Here is a 23616-nt window from a genome sequence, read left to right as displayed (position 1 = left end):
CGTCCATCACCAAGCGGAGAATTCTGTCCAGAATGTGATCCTGACAACTGACAAATTGTGGTTTGTTGAAACTCTTATCCGAGAACATTTGTTGTTTTCTGACTACAGCTCCACTCTTTTTCCGAGTGTTGTAACAGCAATGATCATTTTTACTGCATGCCATAAGTTGTATTCACCAATAACTTCTGCAGTTTCTTCGGCAGTAGTTTCACCCTTGCCATTTTCCAAATGCAGTGCATCCATTTTTATTTCCGTTCTTTCATTTTCAGGTAGTACTGCCTGATACTCATTTTCATCAATCCACTTTCCATCGAGATGTAAAGACCATGTTTCCAGCTGTAACTTTTCATTCATTTCCTCCTTCAGTGTAGCAGCCTCTTTGTATATTGACTGGTAAATTGCTGCTTGACTTGGAGCTGGAATGACAATACCATCATGTGACAATTGTTTGCATATTTTAGCAGCTTTATTTGTCGATACTCCAGCGGAAGTCACCAAATTTGTTGCAACTTTACGTCTCTAGTGTTTTCCGGTTGGTGGATGATTGGTCTCCTCTTCATCCTTATATTTGCTGTCAGCACATTCAGTGCAACTACCACTAGGTGAAAGATCGTAAGATGTTGATGGTAATATAGGTTCATCAGGTACTTTTCGTCTTTTTGAAGGGTGAATGGATTCCTTACTTGCAACTTGACCTGTTGAGTACCCCACTTCTTTGCTTTGCGCTTATAGGTGGTAGAGTTGTTTATCTTCAGTGGATAACCATTGACCATTTACTTTTGTGATATCAAAAAGTTTATTTAGGGCATCATATTTTCCCCTCTTGACACATTCATCGTAAGATTTTAGCACTGTGTCAAGCTTTGCTTGTATTGCTTGATCTGACACATGTGGAAAGTTCAATTTATTCTCCCATTATTTTGTAACTTCTTTGGAAATTTCGACTATTCGTTATTTTCTAAATTTGATTTTTTCTCCAAGAAACTGTTAATCTCCAACACCTTGCATTTGGTTTAGCCTTCTGCATTTTTCATCTAATGACGATTCATCTAAAGGCACAATTCCTCTTCTATGTGCACCAAATTATTGGTCAAGACATCCTTGTTCTTCTGTACGATAGTATCACTTCTTTTATGCGACGTCATGCTTATCTGAAAAAAAAAAAAAAAGTAATAATAATATATAACAGTAATGCACTAACAATTATTTTGCTGACTGTTCGTCTGCAAACTGCGAAGATAACTGTTAGATGCTGAATACTGCGTCCCTTTTTATAGTATTTAGATTAATCTAGAATGTTTTAATGTTAAACAATACTAGAACGTTACAAACTGTTCTAGAAAGTTCTAAACTAAATTCTTCTGTGCAAGTCTGTAAAGATTGAAAAAAAAAAATCTATATAGAGATTAAAAAAGTGATCAAATTTGCGTGTGGTAACATTAAATATATGGTAATCCATTTTTTTATTTGGGGTGACCTTTTTTTTTTTTTTTAATCTATGCGGAATAAGGGCTTTTTTCTTGGCTTTTAAAAAAAGTTCATTAATTTATGATACAGGCTACCTTTAATTCGAAAAAAAGTCCAAAAGTTATAACCTTAATATACTCGTGTATATAGATAGATAGATAGATAGATAGATAGATAGATAGAGATAGACAGAGATATAGCTAGATAGATAGATAGATACAGCTAGCTATATAGATAGATATATCTAGATAGATAGATAGATATAGATAGATTGGTAGATAGGTTAATAGGAAGATAGATAGACTGGTAGGTAGGTAGGTAGACAGATAGACAGAAAATTTATCACAAATACTTGCTATATGACTTGACAGACAGCAAGAGGGCGGTGTTTACGATTGTCTGTTACGTGGCCAGAGAGAGAGAGATAGGTTGGTAGATAGACAGTTAGGTAGGAAGATAGATAGATAGGTAAGTAGGTAGGTAGGTAGACAGATAGATAGATAGAAAATTTATCACAAATACTTGTTATCTGACTTCACAGACAGCAAGAGGGCGGTGTTTACAATGGTCTGATACGTGGCCATTGGGTAGCCAGTGAGCAATTCAAAGCGCGTGATGTCATCATTAGATGGCAAATCAACACCAGCAGATGAAAGAGGCAGGGTTGAGACGCTAAATATTCTTCACAGTCTTTGAATCACACAAACTCCCAAAATGAATATAAGATATTCTTACAATTCATTGAAATCATGTATTGATGTATAATGGAAGAAACCTTCCGTGTTAACTAAGACATCATTTGCTTTTCAACTGCTACAGATGTTAATGGGAGCGGTGCTAATAGTCACCATATGCCTTGCGACTGTCATTACTGAAAGCAGGAAAAAGCTAAAACATCCAAACCTCAGAGTGCATATAAACAGGGGCCCGAAACACCTGGAGCTCAGTACCACTCCAGACAGGTTAAGGTGAAGGTGTTGTTTCTCCCGCTGTGATTTGTACCTGTGATATCTTCTTACCGTCCCCAGCCATGAAGCTGTTTATTACGTTAGCGCTTGTGGGCGTTATGGTGGCAAGGTAAGCAAAACTGTATTATTTTATTTAGTACTAAAGCAGAGTGTTCCCTGTAGAATACAGTTTCGTAATATGTTCCATTACCTGCCTTTATCTTGGATATATATCAATTCTGTATTTTCAGTTCTACATCACTGCATCAACTCGTTCCTCACTTCAACTCCCTCCCTCCCCTTCTCGTTCACCATCTGTCTGTCTGTCTATGTCTCTGTCTCTGTCTGTCTGTCTGTCTGTCTGTCTGTCTCTCTCTCTCTCTCTCTCTCTCTCTCTCTCTCTCTCTCTCTCTCTCTCTCTCTCTCTCTCTCTCTGACGCCCTGCCTTCCCATCTTCAAACCACTCTTACCCCTTGCATGCCCTTCTTCTTCCCCCTGTTCCTCAGTTCCTTTCCCAGATTTACCGCACCATTTTCACTCTCCCTTCTTCCCCACTCTCCTTCTCTCATGCCTCTCTCTTTCTTTCCTACCTCCTCTCCCTCTCTCTACTCCTATCCCAGCTTCTCCACTTCTCATCTTATTCTCTCTGCTCTCTGCACTCCTTCTCTCTCATTGTAACCTCCTGTTCCTCGCCAGCATCACTGCCCTCCGCTGCGCCCCGTGTAAATTCCAGGAGAGATGCACATGCTTCCCACTAGGCTGTCGGTATGGCGTGGTGACGGATATATGTGACTGCTGCCTTGTATGTGCGAAGGTAAGTACAGTAGGCTGGTAGGCAGATGGGTTAGTAGATAAGTAGTTGGGTATGTAGACTGGCAAATGGGTGAGTAGGTACGTAGGTAAGCATTTAAATACGTACGTAGGTAGGTTAGTGAAGTAAATTCCAAATAAGAATTACATCTGATTACGTCAGCTTTTTACACCTGGACTCTGATCACTAAAAGTAAGCTGAACCTGAAAGTCAATCAGCATGCTCCAATCAGCCTCTCTTCAGACATCGTTTGTACTGACAGCATATCTCACCTGCTAGCAGCACTTACCTGAATTGTCTACCAAGGTAAACTATTCATTTCATCTTAATGTTATAATGAAATATCATTTTCTTGTAACCAGCCAATCCACCTTATGGTGAGTTTTCTGCAACTTACATTAATGCATCATAAGTTTTCTTTTCCAAAACGTATTTGTATGCTAACACCATTAGATTAAAATATCTGGCCTAACCTATAAATCTTGCACTCTTCCTAGACCCACCCTTTTCCTCTTCTCTCGCATAGTCTACAGTATATTGTTTCTAGCTTTTGGAAATCCCTTCTATCTGATCACGTATTTTCATTCTACTTTCAGCCAATTCTGTATAGCTTAGAAGAGATTTTTCGAACCAGGTGGTTAGGAACAAGCTTCAACAACCTATTCAGTACTAGTGAAGTAAAGGTTAAAAGCAAGTCATTATATTATTATTGCAAACACTTCAATGGTATGCTTGGTAAAATGGTCGTGCGATAATTTTTACACTCTTCTCCACAACCTTTCTTATCTCATCCCAACACACGTTGGCTCAACCCAACCCAGTTCAACCCAACTCATCAAAAAACAAACCCAGCCAAACCACATCTAACCCTAACCTAACCTAACCTAATCTAACCAAAGAAGGGCTAACCAAACCAAACCTTTTCTCATATAATTTGCAATCTTAGATTCTAACAAACTGAATACTGTATACGTAATCTAACCAAACCTAACCTCATCTGCAATCTTGGTTACCAGGAAACTTAAGATACCTAGGCTAACCCAACCCAATCTACCATCATCATTACTAACCTAACCTAACCTAAAACAAACGGACTCAACCTAATCTTTCCCAGCCTAACCCACACCAACCCAACTTAAGCAAACTTGAGCACGTATTCTTGTTGATTAAGTAAGCTCCCTAACACCTTTTCATAAGCAATTAATTTTTCATACTACTCCTTACAGTCCTTTTTTGCGTTATATAAATCCATTTCATATGCTCATATGTACGTAAATAATGAGCAGAAGGATATTAACCTACCATGCCCCAAAAATAAGTTGCTAAGGAAGAGAAGTTAGGGAGCTTCCTTAAACTTCGAAATTAAGGGCCTTAATCCCATTCCCCGCCACAGGGCCCGGGTGAGGAGTGTGGGGGCCTCTGGAATTCATACGGCAAGTGTGCCACGGGTCTGTCGTGTCAGCAGCAGCAAGGCGACGAAAAGGGCAACTGCAGCGGCAAGTTGGTGCTGTAATTGCCTGTGATGTTGCCTGACCTGTTGACCATTTACCTGCTGATGTCACCTGTCCATTTATTACCTGATGATGTTTCCTGCCGACGTGATTACCTGATGATTTAGTCACCTGTTGAAGAATGGTTACCTGTTGGCTGTGTCACCAGGCTAGGTTAGTATTGTCCAGATTACTAAACCCTTCAGTCAGGTGATTTTTTTTCTTACTAAATCCAGATAATTATATTAACCTTTACATGGCCTTTTCGAACCTGAGTTGTTTTAAGTATATAGTTACTAGAGATCTATTCTTGGCTATGTAAATTCTGTTGATAGCGGCAAAAATAAACTACAAAAAGATGTCACGGATCTAAAGGGTTAAGATAAGTGGCCATTCCAGGGTTTTAATGACACTGCATGATCAAAAAAAAAAAAATAAGCTGTCTGTTTGGGATTCAGATCAAAGCGCCGCTGGAAAATAATCATCCCTCCACTGGAGCCTTAAATCACTACACCAGCAAGGCTCATATTCTCGTCGGTTAAGGAAGCTCTCTAACCCCTGTTCCTTAACGATTTAAGTTCCATACTACCCATTAAAATCTTTTTTTTACTTCTTCTTTTATCCTTCTAATGTCGACATAGATTTCTTGAATAATTCAGAAGATTCAGGAACGGCATATAATCAGAAATCAACACGTAAGGAAGAGGCTTAGTAAGCTTCCTGACAACACGAGAACGGCACCCCAAGAGATAGAATAATCCACATCAGCCATCATATCACGCATTACAACTCATGTATTTCCATACAATATTCGATCTTACATTTTATTCTCTGACAAATGAGGCTTATGTAGTGTCAACAATAAATTTGTTTCAGTTGGTGCTGTTGTTTCTCATACCATTCTTAGATGTAAAAACGATCATGATGATGAATATGTTATTATTACCTAACTATGTGTGTGACTAGATATGTTAATGTAACGTTCATCTGTATGACCCTATGGACATTGTACTGTTTTTGCTCGGAAGCACAGGGAGTTTGTAAATGTTTTATTGTTTCACTTATTTCCGCATTCACATAGTATTACATATCCAGTCAATTATTAATATACTTGACTCCTGCAACTCACTCTCCACTGAAGAAACTCATTTGGCATTATATGAACTAGAGCACTGAAGTTGCTCCGACAGTACTCAAAATAAAAATGGAATCCGCTTAGATATTAGGTTACTCATCCATACCAGTTACAGTTCTCTCAGGTTCAGTTTGTAATGTAAGGACAGGATACAGATCTGACGCTGGAAAGGACGCCTTCCCGAGATGGCTTCAATACACCCTGGCGGAGGACCTGCCCAGATGCACAAACACATCTCACCTCCCCCCACAACACTCCACCTCCTGGTGGAAGGATGGTGGACTGCAGAGTTAGTTTCCTGTAGTCTACTGGGATCCACTTATTTAATTAAACAGTTATGAAGCTCTTATACATCATTCTGAAAAGCTTGATTGGTTACACAGATCACATCACAGGGTTTCAGCGTACCGGAATTGTTAACTGTGTCTTTTATCATAAAGAAGTGAGGCAGTATTTATGTCCACAACTTAATACATTGGATAGTGTGATGTATGTTCCATTCACACCAAACAAAAGCATTGATATATGAAGTTGTTCTTGGAAAAAGAAACACCGATGTGGGATTTAGTGTGTATTGACGTTTCGCCTCATGGTTTCCTTAGAATACAATTGCTGAATATACACCACATGTCCTGTATATATAGCAGAAGGCAGTGGAGGTGTGAGGGGGATGAAGTATTGGCTATGGGTGGTAGGGGGACAGGTACGGTAAGGAAGATGAGGTCCCAGGGGAAAGAGATTACAGATGACGGCACAAGGACGGAAAGGAACAAGGGACAGGTGAAGTGGGAAGTCCTTAGGGAGAGGGAAGGAATGTTGAGTAAGGAAATAGAGGTCACAGGGGAAAAGGGATTGCCGATCCCAGCACTGACGTGTTCTTACCTAGTTGTTCTTACCTAATTGTATCTTTACAGGAATAGTCAAGCACGTACTGTCCAGTGTCTTAAACCATATTATTTTATCGTACATATCCTTAAACTTCATGTTTTGGCACCCACTATTTCATTCGGTAGCGCATTCCACTGATCAGTTGCTCTATTTGGGAAACTATATTTCCTTACGACTTTATCGCCTCTCTTTTTATGCAGTTTTTTTTTTTTGCAGTGTCCTCATGCTGATGCATCCTCATAGGTTATGCATTCATTTATGTCTATTTTCTCCTTCCCTGATATGCATTTACATAGCATAATCATGTCTCCTCTTTTCCTTCTCTCCTGTAGTGTAGGCAGATTCAGTTTTTTTAGTCTTTCTTCGTAGCTTAGATCCCTTAAGCGTCCCTTTGAACTTTTTCAATCTTATCTATATGTTTTTTGAGATGAGGACTCCAGACTACTGATGCATACTCCAGGGCTGGTCTGATGAATAATGTTATTATCTTTCTTAGCATGTCTCGTGAGGTCAGTCTGCTCAGACGTGCTAGAGACATGTGGTAGTGTTGTATTAGTGTGTTTTAGTGATCTGTGATAGTGGCTGTGTTAGTGTGTTGTAGTGATCAGCGATAGTGTTGTGCTAGTGATCCGTGAAAGTGTTGTGCTAGTGTGTTGTGGTGACCCGTAGTGACCCGTGATAGTGCTGTGCTACCTTGTGTGAATTTGTGCGTAATGGCTTCCTCGGCAGAGAGCTGTGTCCCCACTGCAGGTATTGAAAAGGACTACCTTGAATTAAAGGAGGAACTTCTCGAACTGAAGCGGGAGGTACAAATTCTCAGGCAGGAGAAGTCACAAATGAGGGAATTGTTGGAGGAGATGTTGGAGGAGAAAGAGAAAAAGGCTGAAGGTTGGACACTGGTTAACAAAGGTGCAACGAAGTTCATTCTTAAGGAGCAAACGAAAGTTAAGACCACTAATGCCTTCGACGCACTACGAGACGAATATGAAGGGAAGGTAGAGAGGGAAATAGAGGAGAAGGACGGTGAGAGAATTTCCAGTTCAGGTAAGGATAATCTTAACAAGAAAAGTAAGAAAAATGTTGCTGTTGTTGGAGACTTCCAGGTGAGATATCTTAACAGAGCCATGTATACTCCACTCGCTAAACATGTGTGTCTTTCAGGGGCCAGGGTGGCTAATGTGATAGAAAAAATTTCAAATATTGTGAAGGATAGTGGTGACAAACCCACTGTGTGCCTCAGTGTAGGAGGCAATGATAGTTGGCGTAAGAGTGAGGTACTGTGGCAAAGGTACAAGTTGATGTTAGAAAAGGTTAGGGAGAGGGGAGGAACCCCTGTAGTGCTTGGTGTTTTATCCAGGTGGCGGGTTGGAAGGGAGTGGTTGAGCAGGGCAATAGGGTTTAATTGCTGCCTTGAAAGGTATTGCAAAGAAAATGCAATACCTTTCATAGACAGCTGGGACCGGTTTTATGGACGGAGTGCCTTGTATGGTTGGGATGGGACTCATCTTAACAGACAGGGAGTTACTGTTTTAGCTGAAATGATAGATAGGGAGTTGGAGGGATTTTTTCGAGGTTGAGAAGTAGGTGTACAGGAAGTTACAGCAACTACACTCAGAAATCATTATTACCATCTTTGGATACATGCATCACGACTTGCAAAATTAAGAACAAAAGTTCAACCATTAGTGTAGATTCATCCACTCAGGCACCTCAAATTGAGCAGGCGATGATAGATGATAAGAGCGATAAGCGATAGTACAAAAAATTGTTATATTAGTAAAGTAAAGAGTTTCCCAGTTAGTAATGAAATAAATAACAGTAAATCCCAAGGTAAAGGCATAATTACTCGTAGTAATCTGAAAGTGTACTACACAAACAGCCGGAGTTTACGTAATAAAATGGATGAACTGAGGGCTTTAATTTGTACAGAGAAAATAGACATTGCCGTTATTAGTGAAACTTGGATGAATACAGACACTCGAGAATTTTTAGCAGAAAAATCATATAAAGGGCTATAATATTTTTGTGTCAAACCGTCAGGGAAGAAATGGGGGCGAGGTAGCTATTTATGTAAAGGATTAATTAAACTGTTACAATAAAGCAGACATTAAAGTAAACAGGGACACATAAAGTGTCTGGGTTGAAATTAGTAACAATAGGGAGAAATTAGTCTTAGGAGCAATTTACAGATCTCCAAAATTAAGTAGAGCTGATAGTAAATACCTTTGGGAGGAAATTAGGAAAGCATCACAGTTCACCTTAGTAATAATTGTAGGGGACCTAAATCTGCCAAGGATAGATTGGAGAAATCGAACAGGGGATGCAGAGTCAGAGGAATTTCTAGAGGTAGTACAGGATAATTTCCTTTATCAGTATACAGTATCAGGGAGCCCACCAGAGGTAATAATATACTAGATTAGTGATATACAGGTTGGTGGATGACTTGGTAATAGCGATCATGAAGAAATAAAGTTCAAATTCATTTGGGATGTCTGTTCCACTGAAAATACCTCCACCGTTCCTAATTTTCGTCTAGGAGATTTCGATAGTTTAAGAGCTTATTTTCGAACGGTATTCCACAGGGAGATTAGCTACTTGAGGGAATGTCATTTCAGTGGGGAACCCCAGGTCATAGGTGAAGGGCAGGAAACACGTGGGAATGTCCGTCAGGTGTCTGTGAGGGGGGAGGTGGTAAATGGGAGTGTAGTCCAAGTGACGGGAATTAACTCAGCTCCAATACCAAGCAGACGTTCGACCAGTGAGAAGTATAACGAATTAATAAATATAATACACGGAGGCCAAGATAGATATATCGCTTCAAAACCGTTTAGAACGAATAATTCAGAACCAAGATGGTTAAACAGCAGATTAAAATCTCTCATAGGCCAAAGGAAAGGAATATACAGAAAAGTAAAATGTGGAGAGGAACACTTGCGTAACTGGTACGCGATTTTAAATACAGAGGTAAAGAGGGAGATAAGAAAAGCAAAGAGAAGTTATGAAATTAAGGTTGCTAGTGAATCAAAAGAAAACCCCAAGAGTTTTTATCAAACGTACCTTGCGAAAAATATAAATAGGATAGGACCACTCAGAACAGAATCAGGTGACATTACCAGTGATGATAAAGAAATGTGCTCCATCCTAAATAATTATTTCATATCAGTATTCACCAAGGAAAATCTAGTCCTGGTCCCTCAAGGAGCAAATATTTACGATGAGAATACGGAAAATATTCTTAGTAAAATAACCATTAGTAAAGAGGACGTATTGAAAGAAACTGATAAGTTAAAATCTCAAAAATCGCCGGGTCCAGACGATATATATGCAAAAATTATAAACGAAACCAGAGAAGTATTATGTCAGCCACTTTTAACATTATTTAATGACTCTTTAAGTTCAGGAGAAGTTCCCGAGGCGTGGAAGACCGCAAACGTAGTGCCCATCTTTAAAAAGGGTGATAAATCAGCTGCGTCGAATTATCGTCCGATAAGTCTAACGTCAATAGTAGGAAAAATGTTAGAGTCAATTCTGGCAAATAAGATTAGAGAACACTTAGAAAGATTTAATCTTATAAACGAAAGTCAGCACTGATTCAGGCAAGGACGATCCTGCCTCGCAAACTTGTCATTCTACTCGGAGGTCTATGAGGCAGTAGATAGCGATAAAGATTACGATGTTATTTATCTGGACTTTAGTAAAGCTTTTGATAGGGTCCCACATGAAAGGTTAATTAGAAAGGTTCGAGCACACGGTATAGACGGCAATATCTTAAAATGGATAGAATCCTGGTTGAAAGGACGAAAGCAGAGAGTATTAATAATTGAAACTAAGTCGGACTGGGGATTAGTAACTATGGTAGGACAAATCTAAACTTGCGCCTAGGGTGGGGCACGACCCTCTGTACAGTGGTGCTATGTTTCCCAAACCCGCAATGTGAAACGGCTGTTATATTATGTAAAAGGCATCACAAATACGATAAACACATATGAATACAATGTTAACGTGTGTATTATAATATATGAAAGAACAGTAAACTTATTATGCTTGAATTATTTATACGGCAATACAGAAACGTGGCATAATTATTTTACAGTGTTGCTAAAAAAATAGTCACTTTTATTGGCTTTTACCATATTTCTGGGGTGGGTATTAATGTCACAATTGTGATTATAAGATAATGTGCAGGAATATAAGTAAAAATATGCCAATTTCTTAGTAAAAGAAAAAATAATACATTAAACCCTCGTGAGTGGCAACACTCACACAGACCCAGACTAACCCGGCCAAAGCATCCTCGTGTAACATTCCTTTGTGTCCTTACCTCCTTGATGGTGTGGAAATAAAGTCAAATTTACAATATGTAAAATATAATGTAATAGAAAATAACCAAAATGTATCCTAAAACATCATAGATGAGAGAGGGAGAGAAGGGGGGTGGAAGAAGGCAGGACAGAGGAGGTGTTGAGGGATGGAGGAAGGGAGGGAAGGAAGGAGGGAGAGAGTGATTGAATGAAAAATCATGGCGCCGCACCAGCGAGGTCATCTGGCGACATATGCAAAACAATAATAAATATTTTTAAATATAATTAGATATAATAAAAAAAAAAAGAGAAATGAAAGTCACTTATAAAAGAAACAAAATTCCCCTAGGGTGATGCACATCTCCCCCAGGAGAGGAAGAGAGAAAGAGGGGGGGTGGCATCGCACTATGGAAAACGTGGCACCACTGTACAGAGCTTCTTGCCCCACCCTAGCCGCAAGTTTAGAGTTGTCCTACTATAACGGTGTACCACAGGGTTCAGTACTCGGTCCCTTATTATTTATTATATATATATAAATGATCTAGACTTAAGAGTCAATAGCAGCATCAGCAAATTTGCCGACGATACAAAAATAGGGCTTATCATTAACTCGAATGACGATTGCCATAACTTACAAAAAGACCTCGATACATTGTCCAAATGGTCTAAAACTTGGGAAATGGAATTTAACGTTGAAAAATGTAAAGTACTTAACGTAGGCAAGACCATTGGAGACACTAAATACAGCTTAGATAACAAAGAAATTAGCAAATCGGAATGCGAGATGGATCTAGGAGTTATGGTTAGTAACGACCTCAAACCAAGACAACAGTGTATTAATGCGAGAAACAAAGCAAATAGGGTCCTAGGATTTATTTCGAGAAGAGTGAGCAATAGATCATCAAAAGTAATACTGAAACTTTATCTAGCATTAGTAAGGCCGCATTTAGACTACGCAGTACAATTTTGGTGTCCTTACAATAGAATGGATATTAACTCGTTAGAAAATGTGCAGAGAAGAATGACAAAAATGATACATGACGTCCGGAACCTGTCGTATGAAGACAGACTGAAAAGACTAAGTCTGCATTCGCTAGAGAGGCGTAGAGTAAGGGGAGACTTAACTGAGGTGTTTAAGTGGATGAAGGGTATAAATAAGGGAGATATTAGCAAGGTACTTAAAGTGAGCATACAGGATAGAACTAGAAATAATGGTTTCGAACTAGAAAAATTCCGTTTCAATAAGGAAATAGGTAGAAATTGGTTTGGTAATAGAGTAGTAGACGAATGGAATAAGCTACCTAGTAAAGTAGTTGCTGCCTCTTCCACTGAGAGTTTCAAGTATAAGCTAGATAAGCATATGACAAACAAGGGGTGGACATAGAAAAAAAAAAAAACTTATAACCAATACTAATTCATAATTTTTCCTTTTCAGGTTACACTATGATAGTCTCTATTCTCCTTTCACACTTTCCTGTAAAATGTCCACGCCAGTTTTTCTGTACTGCGTGGTGTTCTTTCTGACTTTTTCCTCCCGGCTTCAGCTGCAGGGTTTGGAGGGCGAGGGAGAGCCTTCTTCTTTGCTATCCTTATCTCATTCTAGTAGTTCAGTTACTCTTCTAGGAGCTGCCTAGCATGGGCCAACCGGCCTACTGCAATTATCCTCTCTTATGTTCTTATGTTCTTACGTATGTGAATGCTATTCTCATGTTTGCAAGCAGTGTGTGTGTGTGTGTGTGTGTGTGTGTGTGTGTGTGTGTGTGTGTGTTCACAAGTGTTGTATATGTGGGCAAGAAGCTGGTTGAAGAGAGGGGATCTTATCACCTATCGGATTCTGTGGCCAAAAATATTGTCAATAGGATACCTTCCTCACACCACCCCCTCTAAACTTGAAACATCATACTCCACTCGCTAAACATGTGTGTCGCCCAGGGTCCAGGGTGGCTAATGTGACAGAAAAAATTTCAAATATCGTAAAGGATAGTGGTGACAATCCCACTGTGTGCCTCAGTGTAGGAGGCAATGATATTAGTAGCCGTAAGAGTGAGGTACTGTGGCAAAGGTACAAGTTGATGTTAGAAAAGGTTAGGGAGAAGGGAGAACCCCTGTAGTGCTTGGTATTTTACCCAGGTGGCGGGTTAGAAGAGAGTGGTTGAGCAGGGCAATAGGGTTTAATTGCTGCCTTGAAAGGTATTGCAAAGAAAATGCAATACCTTTCATAGACAGCTGGGACCGGTTTTATGGACGGAGTGCCTTGTATAGTTGGGATGGGACTCATCTTAGCAAGCAGGGAGTTACTGTTTTAGCTGGAATGATAGATAGAGAGTTGGAGGGATTTTTTCGGGGTTGAGAAGTAGATGTACAGGAAGTTGCAGCAACTACACTCAGAAATCATTATTACCACGTTTGGATAGATGCATCAATACTTGCAAAATTAAGAACAAAAGTTCAACCATTAGTGTAGATACATCCACTCAGGCACCTCAAATTGAGCAGGCGATGATAGATGATAGAACAAGCGATGATAGAAGGGCGATAAGCGATAGTACAAAAATTTTTTATATTAGTAAAGTAAAGAGTTTTCCAGTTAGTAACAAAATAAATAACAGTAAATGCCAAGGTAAAGGCATAACTACTAGTAATAATCTGAAAGTGTACTACACAAACAGCCGGAGTTTACGTAATAAAATGGATGAACTGAGGGCTTTAATTTGTACAGAGAAAATAGACATTGCCGTTATTAGTGAAACTTGGATGAATACGGACACATGAGAATTTTTAGCAGAATATCAGATAAAAGGCTATAATATATTTGTGTCAAACCGTCAGGGAAGAAAGGGGGGAGGGGTAGCTACTTATGTAAAGGATTCATTAAACTGTTACAATAAAGCAGACATTAAAGTAAATAGGGACACAGAAAGTGTCTGGGTTGAAATTAGTAACAATAGGAAGAATTTAGTATTAGGAGCAATTTACAGATCTCCTAAATTAAGTAGAGCTGATAGTAAATACCTTTGGGAGGAAATTAGGAAAGCATCACAGTCCAGCTTAGTAATAATCGTAGGGGACCTTAATCTACCAAGGATAGATTGGAGAAATCAGACAGGGGATGCAGAGTCAGAGGAATTTCTAGAGGTAGTACAGGATAATTTTCTTTATCAGTATATCAGGGAGCCCACCAGATGTAATAATATACTAGATTTGGTTTTAGCTAATAAAGAAAATATCATTAGTAATATAGAGGTTGGTGGAAGACTTGGTAATAGCGATCATGAAGAAATTAAGTTCAAATTTATTTAGGATGTCTGTTCCACTGAAAACACCTCCACCGTTCCTAATTTTCTTCTAGGAGATTTCGATGGCTTAAGAGCTTATTTTCGAACGGTATTCCACAGGGAGGTTAGCTATTTGAGGGAATGCCAGGTCAGTGAGGAACCCCAGGTCATAGGTGTGCAGGAAACACGTGGGAATGTCCGTCAGGTGTCTGTGAGTGGGGAGGTGGTAGATAGGAATGTAGTCCAGGTGACGGGAATTAACTCAGCTCCAGTACCAAGCAGACGTTTGACCAGTGAGAAGTATAACGAGTTAATAAATATAATACACGGAGGCCAAGATAGATATATCGCTTCAAAACCGTTTAGAACGAATAATTCAGAACCAAGATGGTTAAATAAGAGATTAAACTCTCTCATAGGCCAAAGCAAAGGAATATACAGAAAAATAAAACGTGGAGTGGAACACTTACGTAACTGGTACACAATTTTAAATAGAGAAGTAAAGAGGGAGATAAGAAAAGCAAACAGAAGTTATGAAATTAAGGTTGCTAGTGAATCAAAAGAAAACCCCAAGGGTTTTTATCAAATGTACCGAACGAAAAATAAAGATAGGATAGGACCACTCAGAACAGAATCAGGTGACATTACCAGTGAAGATAAAGAAATGTGCTCCATCCTAAATAATTATTTCATATCAGTATTCACCAAGGAAAATCTAGACCTGGTCCCTCAAGCAGCAAATATTTACGATGAGAATACGGAAAATATTCTTAGTAAAATAACCATTAGTAAGGAGGAAGTATTGAAAGAAGTTAATAAGTTAAAACCTCAAAAATCGCCAGGTCCGGACGATATATATGCAAAAATTCTAAAAGAAACCAAAGAAGAATTATGTCAGCCACTTTCAACATTATTTAATGACTCTTTAAGTTCAGGAGAAGTTCCCGAGGCGTGGAAGACCGCAAACGTAGTGCCCATCTTTAAAAAGGGTGATAAATCAGCTGCGTCGAATTATCGTCCGATAAGTCTAACGTCAATAGTAGGAAAAATGTTGGAGTCAATTTTGGCAAATAAGAGTAGAGAACACTTAGAAAGAGTTAATCTTATAAACGAAAGTCAGCACGGATTCAGGCAAGGAGGATCCTGCCTCACAAACTTGTTGTCATTCTACTCGGAGGTCTATGAGGCGGTAGATAGCGATAAAGCTTACGATGTTATTTATCTGGACTTTAGTAAAGCTTTTGATAGGGTCCCACACGAAAGGTTAGTTAGAAAGGTTCGACCACACGGTATAGACGGCGATATCTTAAAATGGATAGAATCCTGGCTGAAAGGACGAAAGCAGAGAGTATTAATAAATGGAGCTAAGTCGGACTGGGGATTAGTAACTAGCGGTGTACCACAGGGTTCAGTACTCGGTCCCTTATTATTTATCATATATATAAATGATCTAGACTTAAGAGTCAATAGCAGCATCAGCAAATTTGCCGACGATACAAAAATAGGGCTTATCATTAACTCGAATGACGATTGCCATAACTTACAAAAAGACCTCGATACATTGTCCAAATGGTCTAAAACTTGGCAAATGGAATTTAACGTTGAAAAATGTAAAGTACTTAACGTAGGCAAGACCATTGGAGATACTAAATACAGCTTAGATAACAAAGAAATTAGCAAATCGGAATGCGAGAGAGATCTAGGAGTTATGATTAGTAACGACCTTAAACCAAGGCAACAGTGTATTAATGCGAGAAATAAAGCAAATAGGGTCCTAGGATTTATTTCGAGAAGCGTGAGCAATAGATCATCTAAAGTAATACTGAAACTTTATCTAGCATTAGTAAGGCCACATTTAGACTACGCAGTAAAATTTTGGTGTCCTTACTATAGAATGGATATTAATTCGTTAGAAAATGTACAGAGAAGAATGACAAAAATGATACATGACGTCCGGAACCTGTCATATGAATACAGACTGAAAAGACTAAGTCTGCATTCGCTAGAGAGGCGTGGAGTAAGGGGAGACTTAATTGAGGTTTTTAAGTGGATGAATGGTATAAATAAGGGAGATATTAGCAAGGTACTTAAAGTGAGCATACAGGATAGAACTAGAAATAATGGTTTCAAACTAGAAAAATTCCGTTTCAGTAAGGAAATAGGTAAAAATTGGTTTGGTAATAGAGTAGTAGACGAATGGAATAAGCTACCTAGTAAAGTAGTTTCTGCCTCTTCCATTGTGAGTTTCAAGCATAGGCTAGATAAGCATATGACTAATTAGGGGTGGATATAGAAAAAAGAAAATCTTATAACCAATACTAATTCATAATTTTTCCTTTTCAGGTTACACTATGATAGTCTCTATTCTCCTTTTACACTTTCCTGTAAAATGTCCATGCCAGTTTTTCTATACGGCGTGGTGTTCTTTCTGACTTTTTCCTGCCGGCTTCGGCTGGAGGGTTTGGAGGGCGGGGGAGAGCCTTCTTCTTTGCTATCCTTATCTCATTCTAGTAGTTCAGTTACTCTTCTATACCATGGGCCAACCGGCCTACTGCAGTTATCCTCTCTTCTTATGTTCTTATGATCATTCCTTCCCATCCATCCCCATCACCTCTCTTCATCCAACTTCTTACCCACATATACAACACCTTCACACACACACACACACACACACACACACACACACACACACACACACACACACACACACACACACACATCTGCATACAACACACACACACACACACACACACACACACACACACACACACACACACACACTTGTGCTGGTATCGGGAATCCCTTTCCCCTTGCGACCTCAATTTCCTTACTCAAGATTCCTTCCCTCTCCCTAAGGACTTCCCACTTCGCCTGTCCCTTGTTTCTCTCCTTCCTTGTGCCGTCATCTGTAATCCTTTTCCCCTGAGACCTCACCTTCCTTACCCTATCTGACCCCTCTACCACCCCAAGCCAATACCTGACCCCCCACTCACACCCCCATTGCCTTCTGCTATATATACAGGATGTGTGGTGTATATTCAGCAATCGTATTCTGAGGAAGCTATGAGGTGAAACGTCGGTGTTTGTTTCTCCAGTTTATCAGCGAACAGTGAATTGTGGTTGTTTTTACCCGACAGAATTGGGTCACTCGCCCACCTTGATTGCAGTTTAGTAGTGACTTGAATAAGCCGTCGTTATAAGTTGGAAATAAGTGGTCTTGGTTACCAATACGATCGTCTCTTTGCTCTGACTACACTTGGCCATCACATAAGCCGAAACAGGTTAAACTGCTTCTTCAGGTTAGAATAAATACTGCTAAGGAGCCGGATTTGCTAGTTAGGCAGCCGAGATCTTTCTTGACGTTCCTCGTACCGTAGGTTTCGGTCAAAGTCAGAGTTGCCGTTTGCCTGCTGTTTGTGAGTGTAATTGTTTCATAAGTTAGGCATTAATTATTATGCTCTTTTTCTCTATGATATTTTATTTATGTGATTGTTTGTTAAACTGTGTAATGCAGTTTAAGTTTGTATGCTAAATAGTTTACAGTGTTATGTAATGTAAGAAAACCCTGTTATGTTTTGGGTTGTCTCCGAGTTGATGACTGTGCTCTCTCTCTAGAAAACTCCAGAACTGTGGATGTAGAAGTTACTAGTACAATGGAAGCTTATATAAGGATGGGGAAGAGACTAGAACAGTTTCAGTCGGTTTTGGCTTAGTTGAAATAGTGCAGTGTGTCACGGTTTTTTTTTAAATAAATGCAGTTATTAAGATAATAATAATGTTCAATAATACTGAAGAGCAGGGACAATGATTGTCTTACTAAATCAAGCAACGATTACTTTACACTGGCTTGCTTCGCACGATTCTCTAAGAACGAGAATTTATAAACTTTCTCAACAGTACACAGCAGAGACTAATTACTCAATCGCTGTTTATTAGTACTGTTAGCCTCTGGAGAAAGTTACTTCACCCCTAACAATAAATAACTAATAATAATATCAGGTTCTTGCTGATGCTTAACTGCTAGGAGGCACAACGGATTTTAAACTTAATACAACAAGACTGGCCTAAGTACCAGTTATGAATGGCAAACGTTTATGCAAGCTAGGAACTATAAGAGAAATAAGCTTAATTGCGGAGAAATGAAACAAGAGTTTACATTACATTAAGCTCAAGAAAAAGAACTGTTAAATTTATTGATTACAAAAATAAATTTAACGTTACATTTCAAAAATCAAATTAATGAGATCGCACTCACTCACTCACTCAAGAGCTAAATTCTTACGCCTAGAAAAAACACAACATGCGGCGCAGCCGGCCAGCATGTAAGGAAGCAGCTCACTTAACTAAACTCTTAAACCTAGGAAAATACAAAAAGGAAATACTGGTCAATGAATGTGGTGTATCACCCAAAGAAGGGTGGGAGCATGGAGAACTGTAGTCTAGTGGAGTCTGGGTGCTAGCTGATCTCTCTCTACTCTCACTTCTGGAGCACAGTACCTCTCTCCGTCACAACAGACACTGGACTGAATAACTCGTGGGAAAGAAAAGGGGAGCGCTAGGCCGCATTTTTTTAACAGTCGAGTGAGCGAAACGCGCCCAAAAAAAATCGCTCAGCGGAAGCGCTAATGTCTCACACAAGGACGATCACGTATGACAATGAAAAATTGATTTGACAAGGCTTCCGTCCGAATGAGCGGTTACTGAACGATGAACTGGGATTCCACTTGAGTTCGTGGTTTCCCACAAAAGCCAATGTCACTAGCCGACTCGTGACACAGTGTCAGTGCAGTGTCAGTGAAAATTGTACATTCTCAGTACTTGTTAAAACAGTGGCAAACAGTGACATGTTACTGAAGTTTGTACATCATCGGTACTTGTGAAAAACTGTGAAGTATTGTCAAGCATTAAGTGTAATAACAGTGAAGTGTTGTCAAGCATTAAGTGTAATGACAGTGAAGTGTTGTCAAGCATCAAGTGTAATAGCAGCTAGTAAAGTTTGTATAGCTCCAATGCTTGCGAGAACAGTGAAGTGAAGTTGGAAAGCATTCGATTTAACTATCTGGAAAATTAAGACAGTGAACTTTACGAGGCCAGTGTTTATTTTCGCCTCAGCTAATACTGTGTGCTGTACACCGAATGGCTGACCACATGGAGAACAACTCGCTAGGCAACGTCCTTCCTGCACTGTACTACTGCTGTTGGAACTTGTGGCATAACACACATTTAAATTTCAAGATCATTCCGCACCCTTAAATCGTGCCACAACTCTGAATAATTAAAAATTCGAATGAAAAGAGTTGTGCAGGAAGGGAGGTTTGAAAAAATTGCGAAAAATCAAAGTAGGCTAAAGGAAAACTGTTTCATTATATATCCTCTATTATCACAGTACGGACTGATCTTAAAATTTAAATGTGTTATACCAACGCTTAGATTAAGCAGGTTTCCTTAATTTTCTGTTATATTACGGAGTGTCAGAGATTTAAAGGAATTGTTCGAATGCTGACCTTGACTTGGACTGTTATAATACTTTGTTGACTCAATATCTCTATCTTCCTACTAAAATTTCATTGTTGATAAGTATATTACGGATTTCTTATTGCTTTTGACGATTGTATTGTCGACAAACTCAGTGTCATATCTGATAATAAAAAGAGTATCAGTTTTAGCAACAACGAAATCGAACAAACACCTCCAGCCAATCAGAATCTCGGCCGGAACAGTGTTGCCATACATGCCTGGCCAGATTAATTGGTATGAGGTATAATTAAGTGAAATCAATATATTGTTTTCTCTCTTAATAATATTATAATCGTAGTAATAAACCCTGAGGGGGATGAAAGACTCAATTGCTCTGATATTTACTAGTACTATATTTCATATCCAGTTCACCCACCATTTTTCACAATCACTTTCTTTAGCCTCCCCGTCAATGATGCCACAAACGTTTGCATCAGTTCAAGAATTTCGACTCGCGTGTCTGACATTGATAGAGAAGGAAGGGGGGAGGAAATCATCCGAGATTTCTTTGTGTCATGCGGATCTGGGGGTTACCAGTACCCGGGAAAATACAGTATGAACAGGAAGGAGGAAAACCTGGAGTTGGGAGGCAGCATCGTCGCTCTCCGCGATAGTGGGCTGTCTATACGTGCTATCGCTCAGCGACTTGGCCTGGCACTAAGGATTACGAGGTGGAACACCAATGGAAACATAAACGACCTGCTTAAGGTCTTTAAGTTCTATGTGCATACTTGGATTTGCTATAGTATGAGTATACATAAGATATAGTGTATGTGAATAATTGTAAATATTTTACCTATGAAAATAAAGTTATTATACTGAAATTTTCAATATATAGATAATCATATTCTACGAAAATACATATTGCCTGCTATTACATCTACAACCATCAACAATTGTCTTGTGACCTACACTACTGGTTGGTAGTGGGGTAGTGTGGGGTATCAGGTTTAGTCCTGTCAGTAATGGGGTTGGAGTAAAGAAGGGTCTGTGTCAAGCTGTTAAGCGTGCTATGATGGTTAAGTGTTGTTCACGGCAACGTATGACTTACAGTAACATTATGGTACAGTAGTAGTTCATATTTACTTGTTATCTATGTTTATTCAATGCATCCGAACCTGGCTGTAGCAATGACGTGAGCAAAACGCATTGTAGCTCTGGCTTCCTCCTTAGTCTTCCGCTAGCCTTATCATCTCTCCCACCCTCCCGTTCTCAAATGACCGTGTTATAGGATGCGCAAAGGAGATTATTAGTTTTTCCACATACCCTTTAACTACAGATCCATATCATTGTTTCACACATTAAGTATAGCTAGTGATTAAACTATCGATTACATTTAGGATCCATTAACATTACAAAAAGATTCGTATTATGCGACATATCTATGTGTTACGTGATTCCCCTTCCACCGGTGTTAGCGAAATAGGAGTGAGCATTGATAAAACAGATTAGGGATAAAGAGAAAAGATATGAGCGTATAGAGTAATATAAACAGTCCTGTTCACCACGTTCCTCTGTCGGTAATATCATATAAGGAAATTGTCCCAACTAGTTAACAGTGTGTTGTCAAACTTTCGTGGATTCTATGGAGGTGACAGTGTAAGCACGTGAAATAGTAACGTAGAAAATTCGTCCAGACTGATACATCTAAGCGACCTGCATATGGCAACATCTCCCTGCTGAGTGGCTCTGACAAGGTGAGAGAGTGATGTTAGCCCCGTGAAACGATACTGCATATGCAGATCATTCAGGTTTCACGGAGTCTGACGGATGCACTAAAACCTTACACAGTCCTTAGGAAAGACCCACGCAAACTATAATGGTAACATTTGAGAACAACTCAATAAATGCATCACAATCTCGTTGGGTTTACAGCAAACTCCTTTTCTTAGAGAGAACAGGAGCCCTAAGGAGGAGGACACCAGTAGAGGATGGGAACATTATTGCGGCAGCGGAAGCTAACCCTCCTTACCAACGCAGCAGCAATAAGACATGACTTGCGGTTAGAAGTGTCAGCCAGAACTGTAAAGAGAAAGTTAGATCTCGCTGGAATACACCATCGCACCCCAGCTCAGAAGGAACGCCTGACGGACCAGCACCGTGCAGGAAGTCTGGTTTTTGCACAGCTCCTTGTTGAGCAGGATTTTTTTTTTTTTTTTTTTTATGTGTCCGACTCTGGGCATAGGCTTCACAGCCTGCTATCAAGGCCCAGCAGTCCTCCTACGTATCATACACCTCTGCATGTCACCACTTCGGCGCTAACACCCACCGTCCATATTGAATACATGCTAGGGCTCTCTCATACAGGACTGGTGTATTGGTATTAGCGGGGGTATTTTTACGACATGTCGGCGGGTCTTCTGGTAGATCAGTAAAGCCTGATTTTAATGAAATTCAAATCCTTAAACTGTTCCCTGGTCCAGCGGGGATTTGAACCTGGGTCCGTTAGAACGGCAGGCCACCTCTCTACCGATTGAGCCATGACTTATGGAGCAGAGCCATCTTTACAGATGAGAAGCATTTCTCCTCTAGTTCCCATGGCAGAGTTCATTGTTGAAGGATGGATAATACACGGTAAGATATGAACTGTCGACAATCTTGCAATATATACGGCTTTATTGTAAATTAATAATCACAGATTTAAATACTGTGAAACGTATTATGGTGCTGAGAGTGTGGATGTGATGCAAATGTGACCGGAGTCTGCATGGTTGTTTTAGTTTTTTGGTTTATTGTGACCCCGCCTTGGCGGGATGAGGCGATTAAGGGATCACATGTGCATCACGTTTACACTCTAAACACCTTTTACTGTGACACAACTTTGTGTCCGTTCCAAAGCACATGGAAAAATAAAACAAAATTGGCCGTTTGATACGCACAGGGTCTGGGTCACCAGCGTCGCGACACCCCCCTTACCACATTGCACCGTCTTTTTCTCTCCCTTGCACGACTTTAATTATCTACGCAGCTCTCGGGTGTCTGCCCTTTCCTCTCCTCCATCCTTCTTTCCTTCCATCCTCTTCTGTCTTTCTTTCCTTCGTTCTTTCCTCGTCATTCTGCCTACGGGTGACTTTACACTCCCTTTTCTGTCTTTCCTTCCTTTATTCTTTCCTCTTCCTTCTGCCTGTGGGTGACTCTAAGCTGAGTGACAAGCCAAATGGTTTCCTGTACACCAGGAAACCATTTACTACGCTGGATGGTAACCATGTAACTAGATTCTGGCGCCTGGTGGTTTAGTGGTAACTACGGTACTCCAATCGGATTGAGCCGGTGTAGGCTTTTATCCAAGGGATGGTTGGGGTTTATTGCTCACGTAATGCCACTCAGGGATGAGTGAGGCTGGTCACTCTCATCTTAAGTGTTAGAACCAACTTGCCTAGCCCCGGGCTCCTACGTTCCTTATGGGGCAACATATGATCGGATGATATATATATATATATATATATATATATATATATATGGAGCCTCTGTGGTACGGTGGTAGTGTGCGTTTTCGTACACTGAAGAACGAGGGTTCGCGCCCTGCCAGGGTAATAAACTTTGGGAGCATTCTTCTGGCCAAGTACTGCTTGGCGGACATAATGGGTGCTGTGGTTGAACCAGTATCGCATACTATAAAGTATGCTTGCACCCAGTCGGCTTGCGCGGGCCGATTACACTTGGTTCACAGACTACACACACATCCAAAGCCACTCCAACACTACAATTACACTTACAAGCACTTCTCACCCTACATACAATCTCTACGAGACAGCCTAAGCCACTTGGTAGAGATACATTGGCTG

The 23616-nt window shown here is 39.9% G+C and overlaps 1 protein-coding gene across 1 annotated transcript; it reads left to right on the top strand.

The window, feature by feature from the left end:
- Positions 1 to 2423: 2423 nt before the first annotated feature.
- On the top strand, positions 2424 to 5140 carry LOC145395477 (single insulin-like growth factor-binding domain protein-2). The gene is made up of 3 exons (XM_080269081.1): positions 2424 to 2544; positions 3111 to 3228; positions 4619 to 5140. The coding sequence occupies exons 1-3, from the start codon at positions 2498 to 2500 to the stop codon at positions 4736 to 4738; spliced, it is 285 nt and encodes a 94-aa protein (XP_080125207.1). The 5' UTR covers positions 2424 to 2497; the 3' UTR covers positions 4739 to 5140.
- Positions 5141 to 23616: the final 18476 nt, after the last annotated feature.

This window comes from Coenobita brevimanus, chromosome 4, assembly GCF_032717465.1.
Source record: "Coenobita brevimanus isolate Jiangsu-jjx chromosome 4, ASM3271746v2, whole genome shotgun sequence".
NCBI classification, from domain to species: Eukaryota; Metazoa; Arthropoda; class Malacostraca; order Decapoda; family Coenobitidae; genus Coenobita; species Coenobita brevimanus.
Note: the sequence above shows the minus strand (reverse complement) of the source record. Positions and strands in the feature narration are given on the sequence as shown.

Excerpts from the sequence above, each read along its gene's own strand:
- LOC145395477 (XM_080269081.1), top strand. The coding sequence starts at position 2,498 with ATGAAGCTGTTTATTACGTTAGCGCTTGTGGGCGTTATGGTGGCAAG. Across the intron at positions 2,545-3,110 it reads GTGGGCGTTATGGTGGCAAG|CATCACTGCCCTCCGCTGCG; the intron begins GTAAGCAAAACT and ends GTTCCTCGCCAG. Across the intron at positions 3,229-4,618 it reads GCTGCCTTGTATGTGCGAAG|GGCCCGGGTGAGGAGTGTGG; the intron begins GTAAGTACAGTA and ends TCCCCGCCACAG.